The following is a 27209-nucleotide window of genomic DNA, read 5'->3' on the forward strand; positions in this document are numbered from 1 at the left end:
CAACAACAACAACAACTGATAATGGCCGGGGCTTGTATGGAGGGATGAGAACTACTGGAATTAGTTCGCGCATTATCGTGCGAGTGGAAAAGGTCTATAGCAGTTTTAATTTGTGATTGTTGTGTTTTGATAGTTACGAATACTTCCAAATGTGTAGGCTTTTCAAACCCTTTTGAACATTTTGGCATCACCATTACAAATCAAACTATCCTATATATATCTTGTGGCTTAAATGAAAGAAATCCTGGGGCGCGTTTCTCGAAGGTCTCGAAAAGCCGGAGCAAAATCTCAAACCTTATGATTACAGCGCCATTTTATTCACATATTCTTGATATCAACAGAGGTTCTTTTCACACAAGTTTCAGGCGTGTAAACCTCTCAGTTGCTAGATACAGAGAAATTAAAAATGGCTTTACGGGCCTGAAAAGTTTCCGGGACTTTCGAGGAACGGGCCCCGGGTCTCCTTGAAGAGGAACAGCTCACTTCCTGATAATTATCCTTCATAGTGACTCAATACTGGCTCCCGGTACTCGGGTTGATAAATCGACTTAGAGAGGTTACCAACTACTTCATTAGTTTGTTCTGAAAATGGAAAAAGCATGAAAATGCGAAAAAAAAAAAATTCGAGGTGGCCTAGATCTACTACGTCAGGGTTTTGATAAATCGGAAGTAAACAGTGTCTTAAACGAGGAAAACAGAAACATCAGGAGCCCATCACTAGGAGCGTGCAGATCCCATACTAAGCCTATGTCACGCCATTTTTACGGACCGGTCTACTTTTAGGCTTCTTTACCTGCGAAATAGGTCAGTTCCGGTCTACATGAGCGCGCTCCTGAATAACCCAGTCTTCCCAGATGAGGTTCTATTAGCCTACCATCTAGTAACTGGTCTTCTTCTTATACGTAATTTATATCGTCACGCAAATTTCCTTTCATTGCAAAAGGCGTTGCGTGACTGCGCGACTTATCTTTAATTACCTGCGTGATTGCCAAATGATAGCTCATCGTTAATTAGCTGCTGCTAAAACACAATTAGTTACAGGAACTACTGCAGGTCCTGTAGGAAGCTTGATATTGATGGAACAGCTGTTGCAGATTATTCTCGTTCAACAGCATTAGTTCAGAGGGAAAGTCGTCACTTGCAGTTCTTGTGTATACTCACTGCTAGCTTTCTCGATGTCAACATTGTCTTCTGAAAGGTAAAGACATCATCCCAGTTCTTGTCTTAAATTAGCCTCTACTTTTATGAACGTGGAGGCCCGGCGTTTTGAGCCTTACAGTTCTCCAACGTCGCGATTATTTAAAGTAATTGTCTGCTCCACTTGCGAAAAAAGATAAGACAAATTTACCCTCGATTCTAAGAACCTTCTGAATATTAGAAACGATTTCCTTTCCCTGAGGTGATTCCAAAAATTGAATTCCCATGTATTTAAATATTGTTGAAATTAAAACTCAGTCACAAAATTCCAACTACAAATCATGGCTTTTCATTTGTCCAAAAGGATTTTTTTAGGTCGGATTAGTATTGGGGGAGAGAGGGAGGGGAGGGCTTAATATCGGGGGAGGGGGATCTCTCGTCTCTTGCAGCTCCTCCTTTGCTCGTGTCGCGGCGTTTGGTAGCCTGCTCCGAGGCTACTAAAAAGATTTAGCTCAGTGGGTTACCAAATTTTCTTAAACAAGGGGCACCGCGAGAAAATACAAACCTGGAAGCACTCTTACATGTTTTTTTTTTAAGACAGCATTCCACAGTGCTCCTGCCGCCAAGAGGATGACAAGAAGACCAGCGGAGATGCAAAGCAGGATGTCAGTAAGTCCCATATGTGAAGGTGTGGTTCCTGTGACATCACGGTATTTGCCGTGGCTGTAATTTTCAACGCAGCGATTCTATGGTAGAAATAAGGTGCGCGAGTAAACAACTCATTCTGCTAATTTACTGAGCAGTACGACTGTCATCAGTTTAGTACGAAGGTTACCACGTCTAGTAAGGAAGGTCGTCGTTGGATTGTAACTGCAGTTCGAATTATGAAAAAGTTGACGAAGGCCCTTCTTTAAATGCAAATGTTATGGCGATTTGTAAGTGCATGTGTGCTTGAAGGGCGAATCAAATGTTAGGGTGAGAAAATCTGTCTGACCTGTTCCACGTTTTTGCTTTCCGAGTCTGTCTCGTCCAGGATGTTAGATGCCAGCTCATTTAACAAGGACTCCTCTTCGTCCTCGTCCTCGTCCTCGTCCTCGTCCTCGTCCTCGTCCTCGTCCTCGTCCTCGTCCTCGTCCTCGTCCTCATCCTCCTCCTTCTCCTCCTTCTCCTCCTTCTTCTTCTGTTCCTTTGTCTTATTTTCTGCCCATTGTCCCAAACATTTATTAAATTTCGAATGTAGTCTCCACCTTTTTACTCTGCGTGGAATTTCCGCTCCGATGATAGGTAAGACATCCAGAACTTTGACGATCTTGAATTCTCGTTTTGTCCCATTTTCCTTGCAGGAAAACAGCCACGCTTTGTCGATCTTCCCGTCCTGAAGACTCTGAAATAGATCTTTCTCTGCAGAATATTCTACGAATAAAAATAGAATAGAATTTTAATAGTAGGAATTTAACTTAGGGTTATGAATCTCCTAGTATATGACTGAGGTGACTGTTTTTTTTTTTTTTGAGGGGGGGAGGGGTTGTTGGATGTGAAGGTGCTTGGGTTGGTCGATTGGTTGACGAATGAGTAGATAGATGGATGTGTAGGTAAGCTGACTACTTGCGTCATCACAAATTGTAGTGATGCTAAGGGAGACTGATAAAATGAAATTATAGTTAGAAGATTCAAATTAATTCTGTTGGGCTTGATCAACGTGCGAAGGTAAAAGATAAAAATTGAAACCTAACGGAATATTCAGCATATACCTATCAAGTTAGCTCCCTCGCGTTGATTTGCGAAAAATTCCTTGCTTCCATAAGGCACGCCGATCTGAAATATTCAATTAAAAGATTTGTTAAACAACTGATATCGCCAACCCAAAATCCTGGAACCATGTCCACGATTATGAAAAGCCCGACCATGTACTACACAGCAAACACAACCAGAATTTGAGAACGCACAAAAAAACTACAATACGCTCACTCTCGGTTTGTGCATTCAGTATCAGTGTCACGTACTCACATATAAACGAAGGAGGGAGCGTGGCCCAGTGGTTTAGGGCGCTGGTGTTGTAATCCGGAGGTCCCTGGCTCAAGGCCTCCACCCTGCCACTAGCGGGATTTGTTTCTCGGTAGTTCCGAGTTCAAATCCTCGGTCACGTTTTGTAAATAGCCAACTGGTCTGCCTCCTGCCAGTTGGGATTTTTAACTATGTTACGTTTATTTGAAATATTTATTTTCTTTGTTTCAGTGGCATGCCTGTAAACTAGCTAAGCTTAGTGCTTTTATAGCTAAGTGCATGACCACCATGCTCGTGTCATGTTGATTAATTCACCTTCACATTTCATTACCGAGCTTAAAATTTACCATCTTTATTAACTTATCACTACTCACGATGACTTCGATAGCATTGATCCTAGCAGTACGCAGGACACCTGTCATACATAAACTCAGTTAAATGACCTTGCTCTCCATGAGTTCTCGTAGCTCAGTGGATAGAGCGCTCGGCCGGTGTTCGGGAGGTCATGGGTTTCGATTCCTGTCGGGGACTCAGAATTTTTCTTTGTCCCATGCTCGTGTCATGTTGATTAATTCACCTTCACAAGATTTACATTTTACATTTTTTTTTACCTGCAGTTTGCCAACATTGGATCTGAGCGCGCATTGTTTTCTTCATCTTATTTATTAATTCATGTTTGCTCTTGTGATTTGTCAATTAAGCGGCCATATTCTATTGAATGGCCAGTAAAAATTTGGACTGTTTTTGTCATTATAATGTCTCGTGATTTATCATCAACCTTTCTCAACATTCCGACTGACAAACAAAAGTGTAAAACGTTTCGATTCCTTAAAATATTAACGTACGTAGCGCATTTAAAGCCGTTCGGTGTGACTTGAAAGGACAGATACACAGTAGAGATATAATAAGTATCTTGCTAGTCTCGTCTTCTCGGTCCGTATAGTTTAGTTACAGAATTTCGTTTTCTAGTTTGAATTTATGGCACAGGCGATAAAATACAGTATGTCAAATTTTGAGCCGAATTAATTGGGCCTTAAAAATTCAAAGCGTCAAGTTAAAACCAGGCTTAAAATGGTTTCATACGTTGTAACCAAATTCCTCATCCAAAGGGCGGAGACCATCAGCTGTGATGACGGAGGCGATCTGGGCAGTAAAGGATGTCGTCAGCAACATTCCAGTAAACATCCAGAGTGAAGCGTAAGCTCGCCCCAGGAATGACTTCGGCGTCTTGTCACCATAGCTACCGAAAAAAGTGATGTTTGAGAAGCCGTATCTTTAAAACTTTGGTAACTGTCAGCAATGAATGAACGAACGAAGAACGATCAAACAGATATATGAATAAATGAATGAAGGAATGAAGGAAGGAAGGGAGTAAGAGATTGAAGGAATAAATCAACTAAAAGTACAGTACAAACAATGAGCAATTATATGATTGATTGATTAAACAAAAGTTTGGAGTGAATAAATCAGTGGATGAACGAATGGAGTAATAAACAGGCGAATGGATGAATCAACGAAAAGAACAAACATTGGAACGAATCTATGATTGACTGATTGATTGATTGATCAAAATATGGGCTCGGGGCTAATAAATGAATGAATTAACGAACAATTGAATTATGAATTAAATTGAATGATGAATTAGATGAGGTATTTACCTCATCACCTCAAGTTAGTTTAATGCGGAGATCAGTTGACTTTTGAGTCCACGTGGTTTGAGCATCTCTCTTTATAACGTAAACGGCACATTCTCCTGTTCAGATGAGTGATGCTGATGTACCGTTAAATTCTCATAACTAAACGACCTTAAAGAAATAAACGCGGGTAGAAAAGGAACTCATGTTTTGAACCCGATATACAAATGTACTCCGTCGCTCGAAAAAAAACCTGCTTTTAGTTTTCCCCTTTTTGGCATGTTACTAATGGTTTCAGTAAAATGTGACGAACAATAATAACAAAGAAGACGCGTGTAGGCGTCGTACGCGTAAATCCATAGTGTCGTTACATCAATTTCAATGTCGCTTTTCTTGTATTTTGATTAATGGATAAACTCTACTGAAACAGGTCAGAAAGCTGTCAAAACTTAAGATGTCAAACCTAAACAAATGATCAAAAATTTAATCTAATGGAAACGATGACCTCTCGCATAAATTGCACAATTTAGACAGTTTGCAGGGCATCATTTTCTGTTGTTTGCGAATTAAAGTAACGCTATTATCGCTCCCGGAAGACAGAACGGGAAAAAAAAAATGCCTTATCCATGGGCGTGCGTTAGATACGAGTGATAAATAACCAACGAGGCGAGGAGATAGTAATTGTGCTACTCCCTGTTTTTCTGTTTTAATGTCGCGTCAAACCATCGCGATTGGCATAAATGTTTTTTACAACGGTTTTATGAACAAGCGGCCCAAAATTTGTGACACGCTGTTCATTATAAGATTTTTTAAATGACAGGGGCGTAGCCAGGATTTTTAAAGGGGGGGAGGTCACACTGTGCCAAAGTGAGGTTACTTACGCTCACCTGTTGTAGGTTGATTACTTAAAAAAAGGCTTACAAAAGGGGGGAGTCACGGGCACCCCTAGCCCCCCTAGCTACGCCCCTGAATGAACACCAGAGGAAAGCAAGTCTTTCTAATGTAATAGTCTCCTCCAGCGATGTTTATATTTTAGTAAGTCACAACTAGACGTTTAAGTCTAGCATGAAGATCTGAAGTGATCGCGGAGTGAAATAGGGATAATTTGTCGGTTTATTCCGTCAATCGTGCTATGGCTACAGCTTTCGTTCATTCAGTTCTGATAAGACAAACATTTCCAAGCATATTCCGTATTTTTTAGTTTCAAACTACGTGTATTAATTAGCAGCTAGTTAATTGTGATATTTTTCCTTCTGTTGCACAACAAATACTTTTTATATTTACCCATTTTCAGTTAGCCATTTCAAATTTCGCAAATAATGTAAATTTTCTAAAAAGGTCTACTTCTTGTGGCAAACTAATAAATATCCGAGAACCAATAACAAAGCTAGAAATTCAATAACAGACGGTTTTAATTTAATAAGTTAGAGAATTAAATATCGCGTTGGGTTTTTCCCGTTTTTGTCGTCCGCCGTTCACCGCTTGAAATTTCCTTTTGTCAGAGAGCCTGCTTTGACTCCTAACGACAAACGATGTCTTCCTTTCTTCTTATCCTTAAAATCATTGGAATTCTCTTTATGTACATATTCATAACTGAATAGTTTTTACAGAATAATTAAACATGTATGTAAATCCTTACCCCACTGTTGTCATGGTAACTATTGCCCACCACAAACCTTCAAGAGTCCCTCGCCAAAATGACTGTGGAAAATTCCCGGAGTTTGCTCTGTGATCCTACAAGAGAGGCACATAATTTTAATGTTACTTCGGTGTGCTAAATGTTCAAACTAACTGTAACCAACCTACCGACTGACCGACTAATTTTGACTGAATAACTGACTAAGTAACTACCTAACTTCCACTAATACGTTAATTAGATTAACTTAGTTAAATATTTAATTAGAGCTTAATGACCAGTGTAATTATATATTTAGCGAACGCACATCCATAGCTCATCACGCACTAATGCACCCATTAAGTGGCGCGTTTGCCAAGCCTGGACCCATTTTAAAAACCCCCTCCCGCTGTTCTTCACGAAGTAAAAAACCCGCTGGGCAGCAGCTTCGCGTCACCGTACCTACCATTATTTTGCCATGAGAACACCGTTCGTCATGAGAATAGCGATATAAATATAGAAATACGAATGTGACTTACACGATCGAAAGTTGACTCCGTCTGAGTTCTTAGATGGACAAATTAGAACCCTTGGCTTCTCGGCCTTTTGCCCCGTTTTGCGTGAAATAATGATAACATAAAGGCTTTTATTAATACTTACCAGAAACCAGATTATGATTCCCGATATTGCAGCAGCCATCAAGGAAAAAACAAACAGCTTCCATATTTGAGCCCAAGCGCTTAAAATTTGGCTTGCAGCGTTGGTCGGGTTTTCCTTCGTAGCTAAGTAAGGTCTTGGTAGCACTTTCAATGGAATTGTGGGATTCTGAGAGATGACCGGGAACGTGATTTTCATCCTTGGCCCATGATCGCAAGGACGTTTGTCCTCCTTAATAGCCTTAAGGCAATTAGTTGTGACATTTGCGATTTTACGAACTACATTTTCCCAAACAGACTCTTCACGCTCTAGACCTTCGGGAAAAAACCCAAATGGAAACTTATTATCTTTTATAATTTTAACACAATCGGTTTGATATTGTAAACGTACACCCACTGTGGCACTTAACGTAACAAAGAGACCGAGAAAAACCTTTAGAGCCATTTCCCTACAAAATTATGACTAACTTTTTCCTTCTTCTTGCAATGCTCACTGTGTTTATTTAAGGTAACATCATACAGGAATTAAGTTGAATTAACCAATAGTTTTATCGCTTTTTACGAAGTCTCGTTTGTCAATAAAACGTGTTATGCTGCACTAAATAGTAAATATTATTAACTTGCTATTAGTTAAAAACAGTATCATAAAATAAAAATAGGTATAATAATAAGTATTTTTATTTATTTATAGCCAGATGCTTTTTTATGTTTCTGTGGCAGGCCATGTAAATGCAATGGAGACGAGTTTTGACTCGCAGCAGATCAACACAATTAATTGAAATTCATGAATAAAATAAATTTGGGAAGTTGACACTCGTGTCTGGGGTTACATCGGGTAGGAAGCTAAGTTGTTAACGTTCTTAGAAACAACAGCAACACTTCTGGTATTTTGGCACGATGAAGCTAGGGCTTAAAACAGCCGTAGATGTTTTCTGGGCTTAAAGGTGTCAAAACTTTCCCGCCAAAACTTAACTACTCGCGCGCACCGCATAAATTTAACGCCTGAAAGATTACTGTTACTACATAAATATATTGGGAATTTTGGCCGAATTTGGGTACGATAAATACTGATCTAATCTTACAATTCTGGGTACGCTTCGGCGGCATATCATTGACAAGTTTGTTTGGTCTCACCATGGGTACTTTAACTCAAAGTCTAGCCAAAATACGAACCATGGCTCGACCTAACACGTTTCATGCGCCGCTGATACCTAATCGTGCCTTTTGATAGCTTCGGGCCGGAGCAGCCAAACTTGGTATGATTAGGTATAATGTCAGAAGGTAAATTTTCTCTTTTCGCGCCATCATTGTGCCAACACCTCGTCCTTGTTCCGTGTTTCTATCGGGTCTTAGTATAAATTTACCAGCGCTCTATCATGAATACCGTTTTCTTATTGCCCACAACGCTACTCACTATCTATATTCTGTTGTAGATAGCCTGCAAGTGTGTAGTTGACAAAATGTAGCTGCTTCTTTGCATTTTCTAAGTGCCTGCGAAGAGCAGTTTTAAAATAAAGTTTTGAACGACTAATAGATTTATACTATTAGATTGTTCATTTCTGATTACCCAGCTACCTGAACTACCACGCGATATACATTTTGAGCTAATAATCTTAAGGACGTATGGTTTTTATTACTCGATCGCAAAGTTTACAAATTTTTGCTTGCTGAAAAGGAACGTAAGCGGTTGCACAAAGCCAGTGATCAAAATTACTTTCCCAATACTCTCTCTGAACCCCACAATTCCCCTCAAAGTGCTACCCAGACCTTACTTAGCTACGAAGGACACATCGTCGAGAATTCGTAGGCCGAGCGCGCAGTCCTTGAAGAATTTGTCGTCGCTCAAAGATGTTATGAGACCTTATGAAGAATCGATTTCGTATGAGGTAATGCGTGTAGTTTGTTTGATGGAAGATATTTTGGTACATTGTGTCCTACGGGGGCGCATTTTTGCAGGGGAAATGGAGAAGGCGTATCAGCTGTTCAGAGAAAAGCGAAAAATCTAGTCTCGCTTCATGCTACGTAAACTGGAATTTAAAAGGCCCGGTCCGTATCTATCGAACCTTAATGTTTGAAGAAAGAATTTGCTTCGAATATTCTTTACTATGCGATGCGAACTAACACGAATTGCCGATAGGAAACAAAAAATAACTGGACTTTCTCTTCATTGTCGTTTAAACGTCTGCGCAAACATATTTACATTCGGGTTCGAATTAATTAAATGATTAATATAGATCGTTTTCATGCACGTGAGTTCATCATTCCAAATCCAAAACTAAAGAGCCACGAAAGTTTTTATCCTCATCAGGCGTGAGGGAATCTAAATTTATATCTGTTTACAACTTTTCAGCTCAATAGCGTGCTTGGGTTGGAAACCAGCGCAGTATGAAGTTCAGAGTTATGGCGGTGCGTGACATACCTCTCCCATCGCGTTTGTGGAAAAATATACGTTTATCTAGTGATTTTTAGCCTTTTTAGGAGTTCAAGTGTTAGGTAAAGTGCTTGTGTAAATGTTTACTGGTTCAGTTCAGATAATCAGCCGCCTAAAGTAAGCCAAAGTAAGTTCCAGATGTTTACACTATTTTCTCCATACTGAGCTCTCTAAAGTTGCGCAAAACATTTCGACGAATATCTGAAGTTTGGGAAAACGCAGAGACCCAAACCTTGGAGGAGTGTCTTCTTTACCTATCTACTGTAACGTTACAATTTCTTAACTTTATCCACTGAATAGTTTTCGATTTAGTTTTTCGTTGCGTGACAGTGAAAACGATCTATAGCGTAGATAATTATTTATTCAAGGTTTCAGTCTCAGATAACAATTTTGAAACCTGCGCTACACACTTTTAAGAAGGCATGGAATTGTTTTTTTTTTTTTTAATTCATATTCAAGAAACTCTTGCAGATAAGTTTGACTGGCGATTATCAATTTCTGTTAATGTTGAAATAAGTGCAAACGAAAACTCGAAAATGAAAGATGTTGAAGTTAATATACAGTATTCAATGACGCTTTGGTAAATCTATTTTTGATATCAAAACGGTTTGCGCGCCACGACAGTTCTAATACTCTCAGAGTCTTTTAGCAGAAATATAAGAAAAAAGAAGAAAATTCAAACTCTCGATTGTAGAGTCTGAAAACTCGGCGATAATAATAGTAATTATGGGTTGCTTTTAAAGACCATTATTTATCATTGCATGTTCAGAGATATTGATCACATACACCAGCTGCCTGTTTAGTTAAAGAACAAATATGTGATATGTCCTGCTGTGATAATATCTACGTGCGATTGTCTTCATAGGATCGCAAAACGAATTCTGATCATTTTCCAAAGTCGTTTTGGAGGGGGACTGGAGGAGGTTTGTGGTGGGCAATCGTTACCATGACAACAGTGAGGTAAGCATTTGCATATACTTTCATATATTCTTCTGCGGATAAAATGCCACAGATCAGGAGCAAATGATTTCATTCTTTGGTGTTGGCACCATATAAAATAAAGAGTTCAAACACCAAACGCCGCAAATAACAAAGAGGTAAAATAAACGCGATGCTCAGTATTCCAAGTTAATCCGTCTGGTTGGCGTCTGGATATCCATGCTTTGTTTCATTTGTCACCTGCAAAGAGTTTGGAATTAAAAATAACGACAATGACATTTTGTTCTGAAATAACAGAAAACAGTTTTCCGCAATATATATTTTATCCGAATATTCCAAACGTTAAGAATATTTTAATTTCTACTTGTTGGTTTTCCCTTTTTTCGATTGATGAAGATTCCTCGCACTAGAAGTTTTAATCCGTTAATAGATTTGACATCTTTTTGGCATTTTTTTGACGTGTTCCGTTAGATTTGACCAATGAAAATCAAAGGCATCTGGCACTAGGTCGACGTGTTAAAATTAACAGGTGACTCATGCATTGCAAGAAGCCACGAAGCAACAAGAAACTATAGTTGTTCTCGTCGCCCTTTGATCAACGCCCGTGCTTCTTCCATTTTCGTGCTCTCCAAAGTCTTAATTCGATTGTAAAAACGCATCTAAAAGGATGAATCAAGTGTTGAATTTTGTAACATTTCGTTTGGAAATGTAAAAAGGAATCAGGGGAAAACTATGTTTAGTAAGGTTTAATTAAGCGAAACGTGATGGTTGCCATGCCAGGTGTTTCATTGCGTTTAGCACTCAGGGTTGGTAATTTGGTAATCTTCTCATGCCCACGCCTCTGATGCGTCATCGGATTATGACGCACATTGTTCGTGCGTGTACTGAATTGGGTTGCTATTTGGAATCAGTTTTGAAGCCGTCATCCACTTGTTGTTCGCATTGTCCGTGCACTTGTTGTCAGAACAGTTTTGATTTTTGGTTACATGGAACAGAAATCAGAAATTTGAATTTCATCCAAAGCTTTGTCGATCGATAAAATATAGACTTTTTCAGTATTGGGGTCAAAATATTAGCTCTTTGGATCAATCATTCGATCATTGATTCATTGATTCATTGATTGATGGATTCATTCATTCATTCATTCATTCATTCATTCATTCCATCAATCAATCAATCAATCAATCATTCATTCATTCATTCAATCAATCAATCAATCAATTAGTGAGTCACTCAGTCTGTTCAGACAGTCCTTCGTCGGTGTGCTTAACAACAGTTGTTAGATTTCAAAAGAATATTTCATTTCCTCGGTAGCTATGATGACAAGACACCTAAGTCATTCCTGGGGCGAGTTTACGCTTCACTGTGGATGTTCATTGGAATGTTGCTGATGTCATCCTTTACGGCCCAGATCTCCTCTACCATAACAACCGACGGTTTGCGCCCTTTAGATGAGGATTTTGGATACAAAGTATGAAAGCTTTACATAACGTCATAGCTAAGCATGCAGTCCCGAGTAAAAACCTTATAACACTTTCGGGAATTTGAAATTCAACTTATCATGCCAAGGACGTCCTTGGTAAATTGTGGTAGATTAGAACTTATGAATCTTTGTACATATCAGAAGCGAATTACTAGAACATAAATGCCTCATTTTGGTCATTTTTTGGGTAGTGTTCTCCTCTACCTCAACTCACGTGTTGTTGATATTTTACTCGTCAAGAAGTACGTTTCGTCTCAAGTTACAAAAGAAGGAGACAAGAAATTTACTTCGATTTAGCCATCTTTATCAATTTGGCGATAATTCGATACCAAAATAGCGATTGACTTGAATAGGACACGTTTAATTGTGTTACCGGAGACTAATCTGATAATCTACATCTATTTTCAGATTGGCATCCCAAATGGAAGCAGGGAACTCTTCAGGGCTTATTGTGAAGGAGCTAGTTTGAAGCGTATGTCTTGAAATTCCCTGACATCTTATTTGTACCTAACCAGCGAACCAATCTACCAAACAAATAACCAACCAATCAACCAATTAACCAAACAACCAACCACTTACCTACCCACCCACCTTATCCTCCGACTTAACTGATTTCCTCCACATAACGATTTGTTTTTTTTTTATATATACGTAATAGTAATGGGCCACAAAATCGGCCTCGCGCTGCGCGCTCGTTCAATTTTGAAATTACTATTATGGGTGACAAATTACTCCTTAATTTAAGCGCGAAATTTCAGCATTAATTTAAATTGCCATAGCAACGTTTGGCCCTAAATTTCTCGATAAAAAAGTCAAAAACCCGCGATTGTAATCGTAATTTGTCACCTGTGATATTTAAAGGTAATCAAATGGTATGCTCGTAAAATTACAAAATAATTTCACTTGCGTTTTGTCAAAATTCTAATAATTATAAAAATTTTGACAAACCGCTCGTGAAAATATTTCCTAACTCTTCACCATACTAATCCCCCAGTAAGTACTATTAAACTTCACGCTCCAGCAAAATCGAAACTATAAACCCAATAAGCAAAATGTTTATGAGATTAATTAAAACACAAAAAATCAAATTTTCTCAGTCTCAAAATAATTGTTTACACAGATTAGTGTCAGGAAAGAAACATCACAACACCACTTCTAAAAATGAACACACAACCTTGCTTTCCGACTTGAATGTTCCAGATCGTTTCGGAGCTCAACGGCGAGCAAAGTATAGCTCACTACAGTTCAGGGCAGTCTGTATCACAGGTAGAAAGTGTCTTTAACACTATTTCAAATGCATTCGAGAATCACCAACCACAGAGGACACAAATTTCCGCCGTCATCAATGCTCCTTTCTTCAAACCACGAATCGAATGGGCTCCAATAAGTCGATGTGGACCGCAACCGCAAGTTTTCTGAGCGGCTTTTTCAACTCCTGCATTATTCAAGGCATCATCCGGGTTTTTTCGGCCCACGGGGGTTTGCTTTGATGCCAAAAACTGATTTGACTTTTTCATCATTTTGTTTAAGATTTGTAGATTTCGCATTTCAATCCTGCTTTCGCTGTAAGTTTTCTACTCCACTACAAGCGACGCTAGATTTAAGTTTGAGAGTGGCGTGATTTCCGTGAACCAATCACAGTTCTTTGCTACGTATAGCAACCAATGAGCTTTCTGCATTTTGTATAGACAATGGATTATGCCAAATAAAACAAATGGATTCCATGTTGCAGTACGTCTGTTCAGTAATAGATGACAGATGACGTCAAAATGTGGTAAGAACATCAGTGACACACTCCGCTATCGCCTCGTGAGCCACTTTTTTGTTCTTACTATCTTACTGTCATTTTGACGTCATCTGAGATCTATTACTGAACAGACGCACTGCAAGGTGGAATCTATTTGGTAAATAGAAAACGATGGGAGAACCAATGAAATTCTCAGATTTCCAACAGAACACAGCTGAGTGTCTACTAAAGCTTGACAAAAACATGGAAAATGTTTCTATTTCTTAATTTCGTTCTATTGTGACTTTGATCATAGCGTATGACACAGAAGTTGAACTCCTTCAAGGCCTTCAGGACGACAAAGTGGCCAAAATATGGCTGTTTGACTGCAATGATGAATCTGACCTAAAACTCAGGATAGTTCTTGTCTTTCCCGTCAACCCTGTCATCGGGGCGCATGTTGAGCTGGTAGAGTACAGAAGGAACTTACAGAAATACTTCTTTGAGTGTTTGGATCGATGGGCAGAAGAGGAGCATGGAAGTTGCTATGAAGAACAGGTGGCATCGAAGATTTTGAAAAAGGGAGAACTAGAATGTCCAAAATTCGAAAAGGTGATTTTATTTGGTAATGGTTTTGATTTTTTATCTTGTTAGTTAAAAATACACTCGTGAACCATGTTCTAAACAATTATTGCTCGTTTTAACCGTCAAGACCGTAAAATTAATCCTTTGGGATATGCTTCTTAGCATGGTTTTGATTGGTTGATTTCACGTGTGATCCACTAGTTATGCGTTTGTCGTGATCCCAGATCCAGTCAAAGAATCCAGGCAGTCAAGAAAACAAGCACAAAGAATGGTACCAATTGACGGAGACCGAGTCATCGTCCCCATCATAGCTAATTAAGTAACGTTACGTATCTGGGTTACTTCGGGCTGGCAACACAGTTTTCGCAGGACTGGTAATTTTAAATACATAGTCAATAAGAGTCGGAAACATCATGAGCGATTTAACAAAGATTCCTCAGAAATGTCTCATGCATGTTGCTCAGACTGCATTTGGCGACGATCTTAGTGTTGAGTCTTACCTTATCCAGTTTTAAAGTGTGAGTAAATTGCGAATAAGGATATTGTAATTAAAGTAAAGCCTATCGGAAGTCTCGTATGCTGCCCTGTTTTCCTGCGATATTAAGTCGCTGACTTGCCAGTATTACCGGATTTAAGCCAGCTGGATTTGGGTACGGTAAATACCTAATAGTTCCTACGTAGTTTGGTACGTTTCGGCGGCATAACATAAGGTTCCTTTGGTATAGGGGAGTCCTTGTTTACAATATTTGCCTCATTAGCATAGGCAATTTAGTTTCTGATGGAGCTACAAATAAATCAGTTTTGAATATTGAAAGCTCATAGTACGATTAACTCTGCCGATTAATATGAGCCTGATGTATTGAATAGTTTTTGTGCAAAAAGGGTTTAGTTACTCAAAATTTTACAAAAGACGAGCTCATTAGCGCTTTTGCCACCCAGAAATTTTGCAGTTTTTGAAAGGCAATATCTCCTTGAATATTACACCCAAAGAGCTAAAAATTTCACCACGTATCAAGTTTCACTAGCTCTTTAGCTGGCTGGAGTCAATTCATAAATAGCATGCTACTTTCTGTATGGAAAGCCGTATGCAAATGAGCAAAATGTAAACGATGACGTCAGCGTGAATCCCCCTCTTAGCATGGGTTGGACTAAACTCGCCAAGTTACAAACCATGGCTCGACCAAACTTGCCTGATATGCCGCAGAAGTGTTTCAGCAAAATGCTGTTGGATGCACCAAAGTAAGCAAAATGAATTACTTATCATTTACAGCTCTTCACGCGGCAACGCTGTTTTGAAAAACACCGTCTGGGAAAGTACCTCGATGCCAGGGAGAATAAACCGCCTCGCATGGAAGTTATTGTTATCCTTCTATGCAGTGCTGCTGCTCTTCTCATCACCCTCTTGGCGACTGGAGCTTTGTGGAATAATTGCTTAAAATCAAGACGGACAAAAAAGTCTTGCGGTAGGAATTTTCTCGTGATCTTAATACACTGTGGGTGCTTACCACTTAGCAAAAAAAACCCGGAAATTTCGGTTGAAAGTCAAATGGAACAGTAATTTTCCGGAAAATCCGTTCGGAAATTGTAGACTACCTCCAGAGGTAGTCCTCTTTTTCCATTCGGAACGGAACGGCGGAAATTTCCTTACCATTTGGTAAGTTTTCCAGTTTCCAGTCTCTCATCGGCCGAAAACAATTACAAGAAATCGAATTGCGAATGGTAAGCACCATCTCGTTCGGTTGGTTTCTTGATTTTGGAAGAACCCTTACCATTATTCAACGGTCATCCCAACAGCTCGTTATCGCTTTTGCTATTATCTTTTTAAGATTTCAAAGTAATTAATTTCAACTGAAAAAAAGACATAAATCGGATCTGTATCATGCGATAATTGGATAAATTTTCAACTAAGATGATACCTAACTTTCAGACAACACTGACAACAATGTTAGTATCCATCAGGAAGTGGGTACATAAGAATTATAACTGAATGTTTTCATTCCAATAAAAGGTGCGTTTCTTTGGGGTGATCTGAATCAGGATCAGTGATCCAAGATCACTTGGATCATGGCGCATCAAAGGAAACGACGAATCCACTCTGGTCATGGATTCATCGGTTCCTTTGATAAACTAAGATCCGAGTGATCTTGGACCACTGATCCTGATCCACATCACCTTAAAGGAACGCAGTGGGTACACAAGAATTACAGCCAAGAGCGGTCGCTCTGAAACGAGAAGAATCGGCAACAGGAGTTTAGTCAATGTCAAGTGTATTACAGGGTCCATAGTGTTTTTGTAGCTCATTATACTTTTAGTCGTTGGCAACCATTATTTTAGCTCGCCAAGCATCGCGTCTCTCACCATGAAGTGACTAAACTAAACCATAGATAGCAGAAGTCGAACCAAATCACTTGCCACGGTAAAAAATTTAAGTTTAGTTATTTATTTCATTTATCGATATTTATTTATTCATTTGTCACAGGTTCCTGTAAAGATTCCGATAAATTAAATTAACAAATACGTATCTTTGAAAGAAAAAGCCTTTGATAGGAGCGTTAATTCATGACCTAAGCCAGTTATAAGAAAGAGTAATGAGGCTTGTCAATCCTCAACGCACAGAAAACAGTGTTTTCGTACATAAAACTATTTATGTCCCATTACTAAAAGTGCTTTTGTAGGTTTAATTTTGTCAAAGATATATTAGGAAAACTAGCACGTGCAACTAGTAACAGGATGGCAATGTCTCTATGGTAGCATGGTAACAACCTATGCCGGCGGAGGAAACAGATGACGATCAGCGTGCTGATTGGACAAAAAGAAAACGGTCTTCTTCATCAGTCAAACTAAAAGGTTTTTTCAAGGCTGACTAGCTTAGTACTGGTCTCCCTGTCTGCAGGTCGTTTTGCTTAAAATGTTCAGACAGGAAACATGGCGAGTCACATGATAAGGTACTGAGTCAGTTGAATACTAACCGTATAAGGCTAATTAAGTAATTTTTAATTAGCATATCACGGATAATTATACGGTTCAAATACATATGTTATTTGCCGGTTGGGAGGTCCGTATTGTGAAAAAATGTGACCGAGGTCTTGAAAATTCTGCCCGAGGCTGCAACAACAAAAATTTATAGCTTGCGAGCAGCTTAGCAAAATATAGTAGTCTGAAATCAAATATAAACACAACCGCCCCCAAAAGTATTTAATTAATTATTTAAAAAAGTAGTATTTTTATAGTTGAAGTGAGCCTCAATTCATTCCAAACTTTCGATGGAGCTTTTTAAGCTTGTTAATATATACATTTAATTTGTACAACGGCAAATTGTTAAATCAATAAACATATAAACAGGAAACTGACTTTAATTTCTCTTTATTTGTAAACTTAATACAATGACTCATTTCAACTGACAACGGTCGAGTGGCACTAACATTAGTTTTAACTTTAATTTTAGTTGCATTTCAATATTTGTCTCTTAGCTCAACCAAACGGAGTCCAAGCTATTGCAAATTTCAAATCGATGTTGAACTTCGCTCAGAAAGGACATGCCGACAATTGCTCTGATATACTTTCGTTTAAATCGACGAAAAGTTTGTGTGCACTAGGAAGCCCAACGCAAGCAGCCATAAGCAGCGTTCGAGTTGTGATTCATCATTAAGCAACTTCGATCACTTTCACTTTTATCCACAACCCCCTGGAAATTCTTCTTCGCCATGCCACGCGATCAAGTGCAACCACTGCTGCCCCGCTCCACGACGTAAAACCAGAGGCTGTCCTATTTTTCTTTGCGGTTCTACGCCTGGTCTCCCTCGGTCTACCACGTCGTCTCTCTCGCTCCGGAACTCAAGTTATTGCTGTCGTGGGATGTTGGCTGGCATTCATTCCGAGGATGCGGCTAATGAACCTCCAGCGCCGCTGGTGTATTTGTACACTGATGGTGCTGATGGTGCTGATGCTAGCCCGGTTACGGATCTCGTCATTGGATATTTTCATAGGCCAGAAGATCTTCATGAGCCTGTTCAAACTCTTACTTTTTATGTAGGAATAAATCCAGTTTGGTCATACGCCACGTTTCACACCCATACAGTAGAACAGCTTCTTTGAAGAAATATCGGTTTTTTTTTCAATCAATAACTTTTGCGGAATGGAGGGATTGGCCGCATGCCCATCCACCAACCTGGAAGGCCAGGGTTTTCTGTCAGGGTGGCCTCCCTTAGCCACTAAATACCGTTATTTCAAAAGGCACTGGATACTCGCCTTATGCCGTTGTCGCTCAGGTGCAGTAGAGCTGTGACTTCGATCAGAAGTTATAAAAAATATATAACTGATATACTACGCGCGCTCTCATTGGTCGATAGGTGTGTTTAGATGAGAGTATGTAAACACGGTTGTGACGTTTTAGATTCGCGCGTATTTTTGAGAAATATTTTATAAAAGCAATAAAGTACTTTTTCCGTGTTAACATGGCCTCGGCTAAACAAACCCTCGACTACGTCTTGCGTTTGCATGACCGTATCGACGAAAAACACGAAAAAAGTAACCTATTAATTAAATACAAATTTAGTAACTGAGAAACAAAAAATATGCTCCATGTTTCTATCTAGTCGTAAAAACAGGAGCGTAAGTTAATGAGAACGAGAAATGCTGTGGGAAGACCAGCCGCAGACGTCCATTTCCAAAGTTTTTTCGAGTTCTCTAGAACTTTCAAGAGTGTATCGATAACTCGGTAGAAACACGGAGAAACTATTTTGTATTTCTTTTAGAAAGCGCCGCGGGAAAAAGAAGGAAAGTTCCTCGTTTGTTTGGATCATCTAAATGTAAATTCTCTTTGCTCACTTCAAACGTTCGTGCTAATTCTGTGTTTCTGTAGAGTTATAGGAGTCCAAGGTTTCTTACAAAATGGCGTTTTAATTGTTTGTACAATCTAGAGCTTGGTAGATAAAAACTTTTTAGAAAATAAAATTGAAGAGCATCGTTGCCATTTGATCCAGTTTTTGATCAGGTTTTTTTCTTCGACATTTTTGTGACAGCCTTTTAATGGGTTCCTTTTTGTTTTATTTTTTATGACCAATCAGATCTACAAAGTGATGTACTTGCTATATCTACTTATAACTTGTTTATGTGCATCTGTCTCACTAAACTATGCCCCTGTACATACAAATTTTTACTCTCGTTTATTTTTTAGCATTGTGAATTGTTGGTACTCCTCCAGATTCCTCTCCTGTTTCTTCACTATTCTTTAAATGGAAACATTACAAATAAACCATATTTAAATTTTCTTTTTTAACTTTCCGCGTCGGTAATTGCTTTCTACCCGCCGCTGTCAATTATTCAATATGATAAAATGCAAGAATCGCTCCTCTGCCCCAGGGTAATAACTGCATTTTATGCAAAGTATACTATGTTAATAAACATCTGCAAACGCCATTTGAAGCTTTCGTCCAAGAAGTCAAATTCATTATTTTCTTAAAATCATCGCACAGTGTATGTGGCTGAGAATGAACCTCGGTCCGTCCCTCTTCAAAACCTGAAAGTGAAATTTTCAATGACTAAACTAACTTTTGCAGTGTGATCACCTAGCGGGCGAGGAGACCGTTCCCTCATAAAGATTACAACACTGGACGAACTGCTGATGCTCGCTCTTGAGTTCACTGAAACCATTAAGGGTGCCAATGTGTGCTGCATCTGATAAAATAACAACAGCTGGAGAATGATTGGTCTTATTCTCTCTTTATCCTGCTTAAAATTATAAACGCCGCTCACTCAGTGCCGTCTGACTGACTGAACAATTTGTTGTTAGAAGCTGTGACTCCTTTGCTGAAACCTGGAAAAGACCTGCGAATGTTTTTGTACCTCGGTACAACAAAGTACTCTCAATGTTTGTATAATTGATGCTCAGTTAGGTGAAAGTATTAACTTTTGAGTTTTAATTATTCATTTAAACAATAGTTATGAACGCGCATAACTAACTAACAACCAAGTTGCCTCAGACAGGCTAGACTGGTTATAATCACTTGGCGGTTTTATTTGTTACAAGCCTGTGCGCCACTATTTATCGAAAGGGATATTGTCTGAAGCCTTCATAGCCGCCGACGTTCCGTCCTTAACTGAAAATGACTGTTTTGGAAGTTTTGTTCATTGTGACTTACTTCTGCGGTATTCAAGCAACGGATGTGTCAGAATTGCAAACCGAGTGGGAGTACTCCGCCTACCAAGAGAATTTTCCGTTCTTTACGGCCGAATTTGATTCTCGATTAAGAGCATGGAATGAAACTTTGATCAACGCCAGCAGATACTGCTCAAAGTTAAACGGCAGTGGCTTTAGCACAAATACAACACTCAAAATCTTGTTTCCAAGTTTTGACACTGTCGATCCTGAGGAAGAATTTTTGAAGTTTGAAACCTTTCACCCAGTGCTGGTGCGACAGAAGAGTCGACACGATCTCGCTACCATCGCCTACCTGTCTATCTTAGAGTTGTGGCCTCTTCTGGTGTTGTGTTTTTCATGTGCGGCTCTCGCAGGAATGATCATTTGGGTTTTAGTAAGTATAACTTAATAGGCTGTATAATAGCTAGTTTCCTTTACGTGTAGCGTGTTTCGCCGACTCATTTGAACATTTCTTAACTTTCCCTGCCCTCAAACGGATTTTAGTGACAGCACTCTTCAGCAGCAAGAAGTCGAATAGCTGTTTTGCAGTCGAGCGGCCTGAAAGCTTTCGCGTTCTTGAAGAAACACGAAAAAAGAAACAAACACATCACATGTACTTTGAGCTTCCATTGAAAGGGTTTTCAGTCACGATCAGCATCAATAATGTATGCCTTTAAAGAACTGACGCCGATGAACCATGTCTCAATTTGTAAACACGTTTATCCATTTCTATTATAGTCAACACTAGCCACCTGCATCAGCTGTAGAACATTAAAGAGAGTCTATTTATGCATGAGATTCCAATATTACCCACCGGAGTCAAACGAACATATCTTCCTTTAGGGCCTGTTTACATGGAGGGTGGGTGCCCCGGCTAACAGGGCTACCCGGTTAGAAGGGTTGACACATAGCTCGCCTTTACATGCAACTAATCTAACCGGAACAGTGAGTGGGCTGCGTGGGCTATCTTTTGAGCGGCCGCTAAGCACAACAAACAAAATGGTCGAACAAAGAAACTTTTTGGCGGCGAGTTTAACTTTTTTATCGCTCATTCCGCTGGCTGCCTGTTTTCAGTGTGTAGGACAGTGAATAGTGTATAGAACGACGAAAAAATTCCCCTCGCGCTGCCATGTTTTCGCAGTTTATCTCACCTTGGCTAGCCGGGATAGACCGGCCCGAACCGTTTACGTGGTAAAAAGCTATCGGCCTAGCCGGGTACCCCGGGCAAGTAGACAGGGTGCCCCGGGTAGGTGGGCTACCCTGTCTAGCATGTAAACGCTTCGATGCGTTTTCTAAAGAAACATATGAGAAGTTAGCCCTCCCAGGGTAGCTCGATTAGCCGGGGCACCCTCCCTCTAAGTAAACAGGCCCTTAGAAAACAGTCCTAAGAAAATACGCGCGCTGATTGGTTAAAAATCGTGTTTCTATAACTCGATAGAAACACAGAACTAGACCGAGCTGTTGACGTAATGATGGCGCGAGCAAAGACAATTTACATTTTGATAATTAAAATTAACAAGTTGTTCCTTCAGCTAAAGCTTGACTTTTTTTTCAAGGATAGCGGGTCAAATCCAGAACAGTTTCCGAGACGATTTTGGAGGGGAATTGCTGACGGCATGTGGTGGGCAGTTGTTACCATGACAACAGTTGGGTAAGTCAACAAAGAAACGTTTTTTATCCCTGGGGGACGGTTTCTTTAGATTTACGACAGCAGCTTAATTTCCTTGTCTTCAAGTTCTCTCTAATTGTGTCGTGGCTATTTTGGGCCGGATTGTTCAACGTCCTATTGAACTAACCCAAGATCAGCGTTAATTTTAATTTCAGATTTTGTATTTTTTTTAGGTGACGTTTTCTGTTTTTATTATTTGTCCTTCAGTTTTGAGCTTGGGTAATATCAAACTATACAAAAAATAAGAAGTGAAAAACATTTTTTAGGGGAAAAATTGATACTTCGCGATCGGTTAACTTTTAATCATTTGTTAGCGTTAAGCCGGGTTATTGTAAGCCGAATTTCACTAATTTTTACCTCTCTTAAGTGGCCACCAATGTTTAGCACTATGTGGGGTCACTTACCGGTAGGTTCAACTCCCGGGTTCAACTTCAATAACTTAGCACGTTATACGTGTGTAGGTATGGGGACAAGGCTCCTAAATCATTGCTTGCCCGGCTGGTCGCAAGTGTGTGGATGGTCGCAGGGATCATCTTGCTGACGATGTTTACGGCTCAGGTCTCTGCTCGTCTGGTAACCCAGGAACTGGACCGTGGCAACCATCTGTTTGGTAAAAAGGTAAATAGGCAATTCATGTGGTAACTGCACTCGCATTTTACATTCTACAATCTGACTAGAAAAATATTTGCAACCGTTGAGACAACTTGTGACATTGTGTTTGACTCTTTGAAGTATCTTGATAGGTTCATTCTTAAAAAAACAAAAACAAAAAAAAAAACCAGGATTAAATATACATAACGTACTCTACTACTTGTTACGTAACATACTCTTTTATTCATTCCTTGAAGTTCTTAGGGAGATATTCATGAGGTGTCTTATTTTATATTTACGAATTTCCGTGACATAAATCCCTGTAAGCATGCCTGCCATGCCCATTGGTATATACGCTTGTTATCTACACCTCACCTTGCAACATCCGTGCACGTGATCCCTAGCATATCCTGCATAATTGTAGCTGTTTTACACCTGCCACCACACTTCATAGCTAGTCAATTACCAGCCATGTCCTAAGAAACACTCCCCAGTTGGTCCCATCAAATACAGTGTGGTCTAAAGCTTGAAGTATTCTTGGGGAGAGTTCTACGGAGTAGAGATGATGTAGAGATGAGAGCGCTCGCCTCTCACCTGGTCCCATACATATGTGGTTTGAGTGTGTTTTTGGTTCTAGTCTTGCTTCAAAGATATTTCTCTGCCCTCTTCCTGAGGAACAAACGTTTCTACATTCCAGTTTGACGTCAATAGAGGGTCCGCATGAAGAGCAGCTGTTATGCACTCTTAAGATCATTAAATAGCTTAAAATCAGGATATTTAGCTTGTGGAATCTGTCTTTCTATAGATTGGAGTTCCGCCTGGACTTTCTAAGTCATATTACGTTGATGACCAGATGACATATTCTATTGTAGAAGGTATTGTTAATCTAGTGATTTGAACTAATTTCCAACGACTGCAATAACACTAATTTTATTGTCTCCAAGTATAACACAGCTTAATATTTCTTCTTAAAAAATGGCCCAAAGAAAATATGGGCGCTAACTGGTTTAAAATTGTGCTCCTATTAAACAATAAGATTATTCGCTCACGATTTCTATCGCGTGATAGTTGACGTGGGCTGCGCCCTCGTCAACTATCACGCGATAGAAATCGAGAGCGAATAATTTAATTGTTTTAGTATAAATCTAGAAGTTTAAAATTGATTTCAATCCTCTTCATAGACACTTCGAAAACGTCAATAAGCGGCCGTCATTTTGTCAACGAGGCAAACTGCTACGCTACTCACTATATATCATAGAATAGATAGTGAGTAGCGTAGCCAATCAGAGAACGGCATCAGTGATAGAACATAAGTAGATTTATACTAAAACCTGACAGAAACACGGTACATGCTTTCTATTTCTTAAATAATGTATTTGTCAATTTGAGTTACTATCTTTTATTTTATTTATTTATTCATTTATTTATTTATTTATTTATTTATTGTTTTTGAGGTTTTTTTTTTTTATTTTTTGGTAAAGGAAGGCCTGTTAGTTGTCTGGGCTGTACAGGCCGGCAAATGATCTCCGAGTGAAGTTTACCTCAAATAAACCTCACATTGTACCGCAAATGATCCCCGGGCCGCAATTAGTTTTCAAAATTCTTTCGAAAACAGCTCTCTTTAGTTGTCATGTGGATAATTAAGTAGTCGAAGACATGCATTACTTGTAGGAAATAAGATCAATTATTTTCGCCCATGGGTCGTTTAATCAACTAATTAAAGTATTTCAACTGTCACAATTTTAGAAATAAGTGACCCCTCAGAGTCTGCAAGGACTTCGACTGAAGAAATGGATTCTGTAGTGTTGTTCCACTGTGACGACAAAGAACTTTTCAAGACCTTGCGAGTGCTTCAGTTCCTGCCTCAGTGCGAAGTTAGTGCAGCGCTGCTATTTTGTACAAGCGACCCATTTGCTGACGATGACTGCGCAAACGGCGAAAATTTTGACGACATGGCAGCTGTAAAGAGTTACATCAAATGTATGAAGACACAGACACGCTTAGCCCGCAATTACCCCCATGCATTAACAGGAAACCAACGAAATAAAGCGTCGAAATCAAGCTCGTGCAAAGATCTCTTGGAGGAAAACGAAAAGCTCAAGTTTCAATTCCAATGGGTTTACTTTAAAGACTTAACACAGTATCTAATCCCTTTTGGCGCTGTGGTTGGTACCCTAATGCTGGCCTCCATTATCGGGACCATCTGGGATTGCTTCCACAAAAAGGAGATCTACAAAAGTGCCACCAAAAGAGGTGACCGTCTGAATAATGTCTGAAGGTGTCTTAATGTGACGAAGTTAAAGCCCGGCCCGTTATACAGACTCTCGCTTAACACTAACAACTTCTGTCATTGTTTTCAGTCACCTTTTTTATGAGTACACTTTATGCCAAAGAGATAATCATTAGTTGTTCACCAAAGGTTGAGCCATTCGTTTAATATCATTATTGTAGCATAAAGGGATACGGGTTGCCAGTATCGATCAATCCAAGTACATTAGCAGTAAAGCATTGCTAACCACTCTAAAGGTCGCCGCACACGAGGGGACTTAAGTCCCTACGACTAGTCCTGCAACTAGACGTCCCCTGAAGAGTTTACACGAAGGGACTGGTCGCAAGGACTTGTCCCAAGAACACTTTAAACGAGGCGTTTTGAGGAACAAGTTGCAGGGACTTGTTCCAAAAATTCAAACCAGTTTGAATTCGTGGGAATAGTAGCAAGGACCAAATTTTAGTCCCTGCGACTAGATTTTGTGGCAAAAATGGCTAGTTCACGCGATGGGACTTGTCCCCGCGACTTGTTGCAGGGGCTAGTCGCAAGTACTGGTCCCCTCGTGTGTGACGACCTTAAAATGCGTGAAGATGCTTTTAAATCATACCGTGTACGTTTTAACTAATTTTTGGCAGCGAAGCTATAACAAAGCTACTAACTCTATTATTTTTTGAAATGTATGTAACTTTTTCGTATTCAGTGTTGGAAATATTGGTTTCGTTCTTTATTGTAGGGTTATATATACCTCAATGTTTCCCCGATACAGACAACACGTCAGTTCATGCTCAACGTCTACCTTGATTACCTTGATTACAAATGATTGCAGTTTCCTAAAATGTACTTCTTTTCTCGCATTAGTAGATTTGAAGCTTATGATGAGCTCAGCTGATCAAAGTGCAGGATCGATGTTCGAAAGGAATGCCGCAAAGGAGGAGAAGAGCTCGCTGAAGGCTGCAACTCCAGGTGATGAGAAAATCAGCACTCTTGAAATGCATGAAAGCCACCTGCCTTGTAATGTCAAGTGACTAAGTTAAAACAGTGCCTGCCGTCGCATAAAACCACTTAATGGTCCTTAAAATCTGTCGATTTTAGCCATGAAGTACACTAGATCAGGCTATTTTCCCTTTTATCATTCAATTATGAATATTCATTTAAAAATGAAAAGAGTAAATAAGGATAAAACTTTCATTAAACTTTCGGTATGCAGGAAATCTCAAGCGGTACACCCTTTTTAAATAAAATTACATAACTATAGTGTGAAAGATTCAACCTAAAATAGCATATTCCCTAAAATGTATTTCCTCTGGCAGCAAATTTCACAATTAAAGGGTTCCTCAGTTATAAGACATTTTAATCAAACAGAGGTGTTTGATGTCCTTGTTATAGTAATAGGTCATTACAGGAGGTAAGCGAATTGTTGTCGGGGCAAATTGGGATAGACGTTTTGAGATTTTCTTCATAGTTTCCCAAGCCAGTTTCCCAAGCCAAAATGAACAATCCAAAATTCCACTCGGAGACAAAGTAAAAGGGGAAACAGCAAAAATGTGTGCGGTCGTCGCTTTTGGAAGCTAATATCATTGGTTAAGATATATATTCAAAACATAACCTAAGAAAGGAAAAGCACTTTGGTTACTAAATGGAGGTGTCCTTCCAGTTGAGTCGGTTAGGAGGTTCAATGTTTATGAAATTTCAAAAAACCGCATACAATGGATTGAATAATAAAAAGGTAAATGCATCATAAGTGACATTTTATGTCCAATCAACACATCATTGTAATGCACAATGATTTTGTTATGTGTATTCATCAATTAGAAAATATGGTTGAAGTTTTTAGACGTGTTTTAACCATCAAGTTAAGTATCTTGACTTTGTGTTTGTAGCGCAATATTCTATTAAGAATTTTAAAACAAGAGTAAACAGTTTTAATTTTTAGCATTGACGTGTTACAGGCATTTCAGTGGATACTCCTTGATTTTCTTAAGTGTTACAACTGCAATGCTATAGCAACTGCACTTGCCGCACTAGATACAATTGCAACACAGTAGTTCTATGGCAAATTAAAATTGTGAATTAAGGAGATTTTCCAAAATATTTAGGTACTTAAGAATATCTTGAAAATAACATCATTATCGACCAGAATAAAATTTGTGAACTGCTGAGCTCTCATGACTATTGATTTGTGGCTATTTTTACAAAACGCAATAACACACCAACTGAACCGTCAATCCACAATTTCATCTACAGCGGTTAGGCCCAGCTCAGACGTTGTGCTTTGGCCGTGCCGAACTGAATCTTAATTAGGTTCGACCAAGGGCCTGATTACATGACGAA

The 27209-nt window shown here is 39.3% G+C and overlaps 3 protein-coding genes across 3 annotated transcripts; 2 read left to right on the top strand and 1 right to left on the bottom strand.

Moving 5' to 3' along the window:
• Positions 1 to 1532: 1532 nt before the first annotated feature.
• On the bottom strand, positions 1533 to 7545 carry LOC110041304 (uncharacterized). Its single transcript, XM_089278705.1, has 6 exons — positions 7051 to 7545; positions 6415 to 6509; positions 4225 to 4381; positions 2889 to 2952; positions 2132 to 2550; positions 1533 to 1883 (listed from the first exon to the last, which is right to left on the bottom strand). Exons 1-6 carry the CDS (start codon positions 7489 to 7491, stop codon positions 1671 to 1673), a joined length of 1389 nt encoding a protein of 462 aa, XP_089134831.1. The 5' UTR covers positions 7492 to 7545; the 3' UTR covers positions 1533 to 1670.
• A 4197-nt stretch (positions 7546 to 11742) lies between these two features.
• On the top strand, positions 11743 to 16227 carry LOC149098484 (uncharacterized). The gene is made up of 4 exons (XM_089277973.1): positions 11743 to 11887; positions 12308 to 12371; positions 13942 to 14237; positions 15481 to 16227. Exons 1-4 carry the CDS (start codon positions 11786 to 11788, stop codon positions 15766 to 15768), a joined length of 750 nt encoding a protein of 249 aa, XP_089134099.1. The 5' UTR covers positions 11743 to 11785; the 3' UTR covers positions 15769 to 16227.
• A 2080-nt stretch (positions 16228 to 18307) lies between these two features.
• Positions 18308 to 27037, top strand: LOC149098485 (uncharacterized). The gene is made up of 6 exons (XM_089278163.1): positions 18308 to 20743; positions 21906 to 22000; positions 22480 to 22636; positions 23415 to 23484; positions 24356 to 24862; positions 25737 to 27037. The coding sequence occupies exons 1-6, from the start codon at positions 20315 to 20317 to the stop codon at positions 25901 to 25903; spliced, it is 1425 nt and encodes a 474-aa protein (XP_089134289.1). The 5' UTR covers positions 18308 to 20314; the 3' UTR covers positions 25904 to 27037.
• The last annotated feature ends 172 nt before the right edge of the window (positions 27038 to 27209 follow it).

This window comes from Orbicella faveolata, unplaced genomic scaffold (genome assembly GCF_042242905.1).
Source record: "Orbicella faveolata isolate gen_17 unplaced genomic scaffold, um_ofav_v1 contig_46, whole genome shotgun sequence".
Classification (NCBI taxonomy): Eukaryota; Metazoa; Cnidaria; class Anthozoa; order Scleractinia; family Merulinidae; genus Orbicella; species Orbicella faveolata.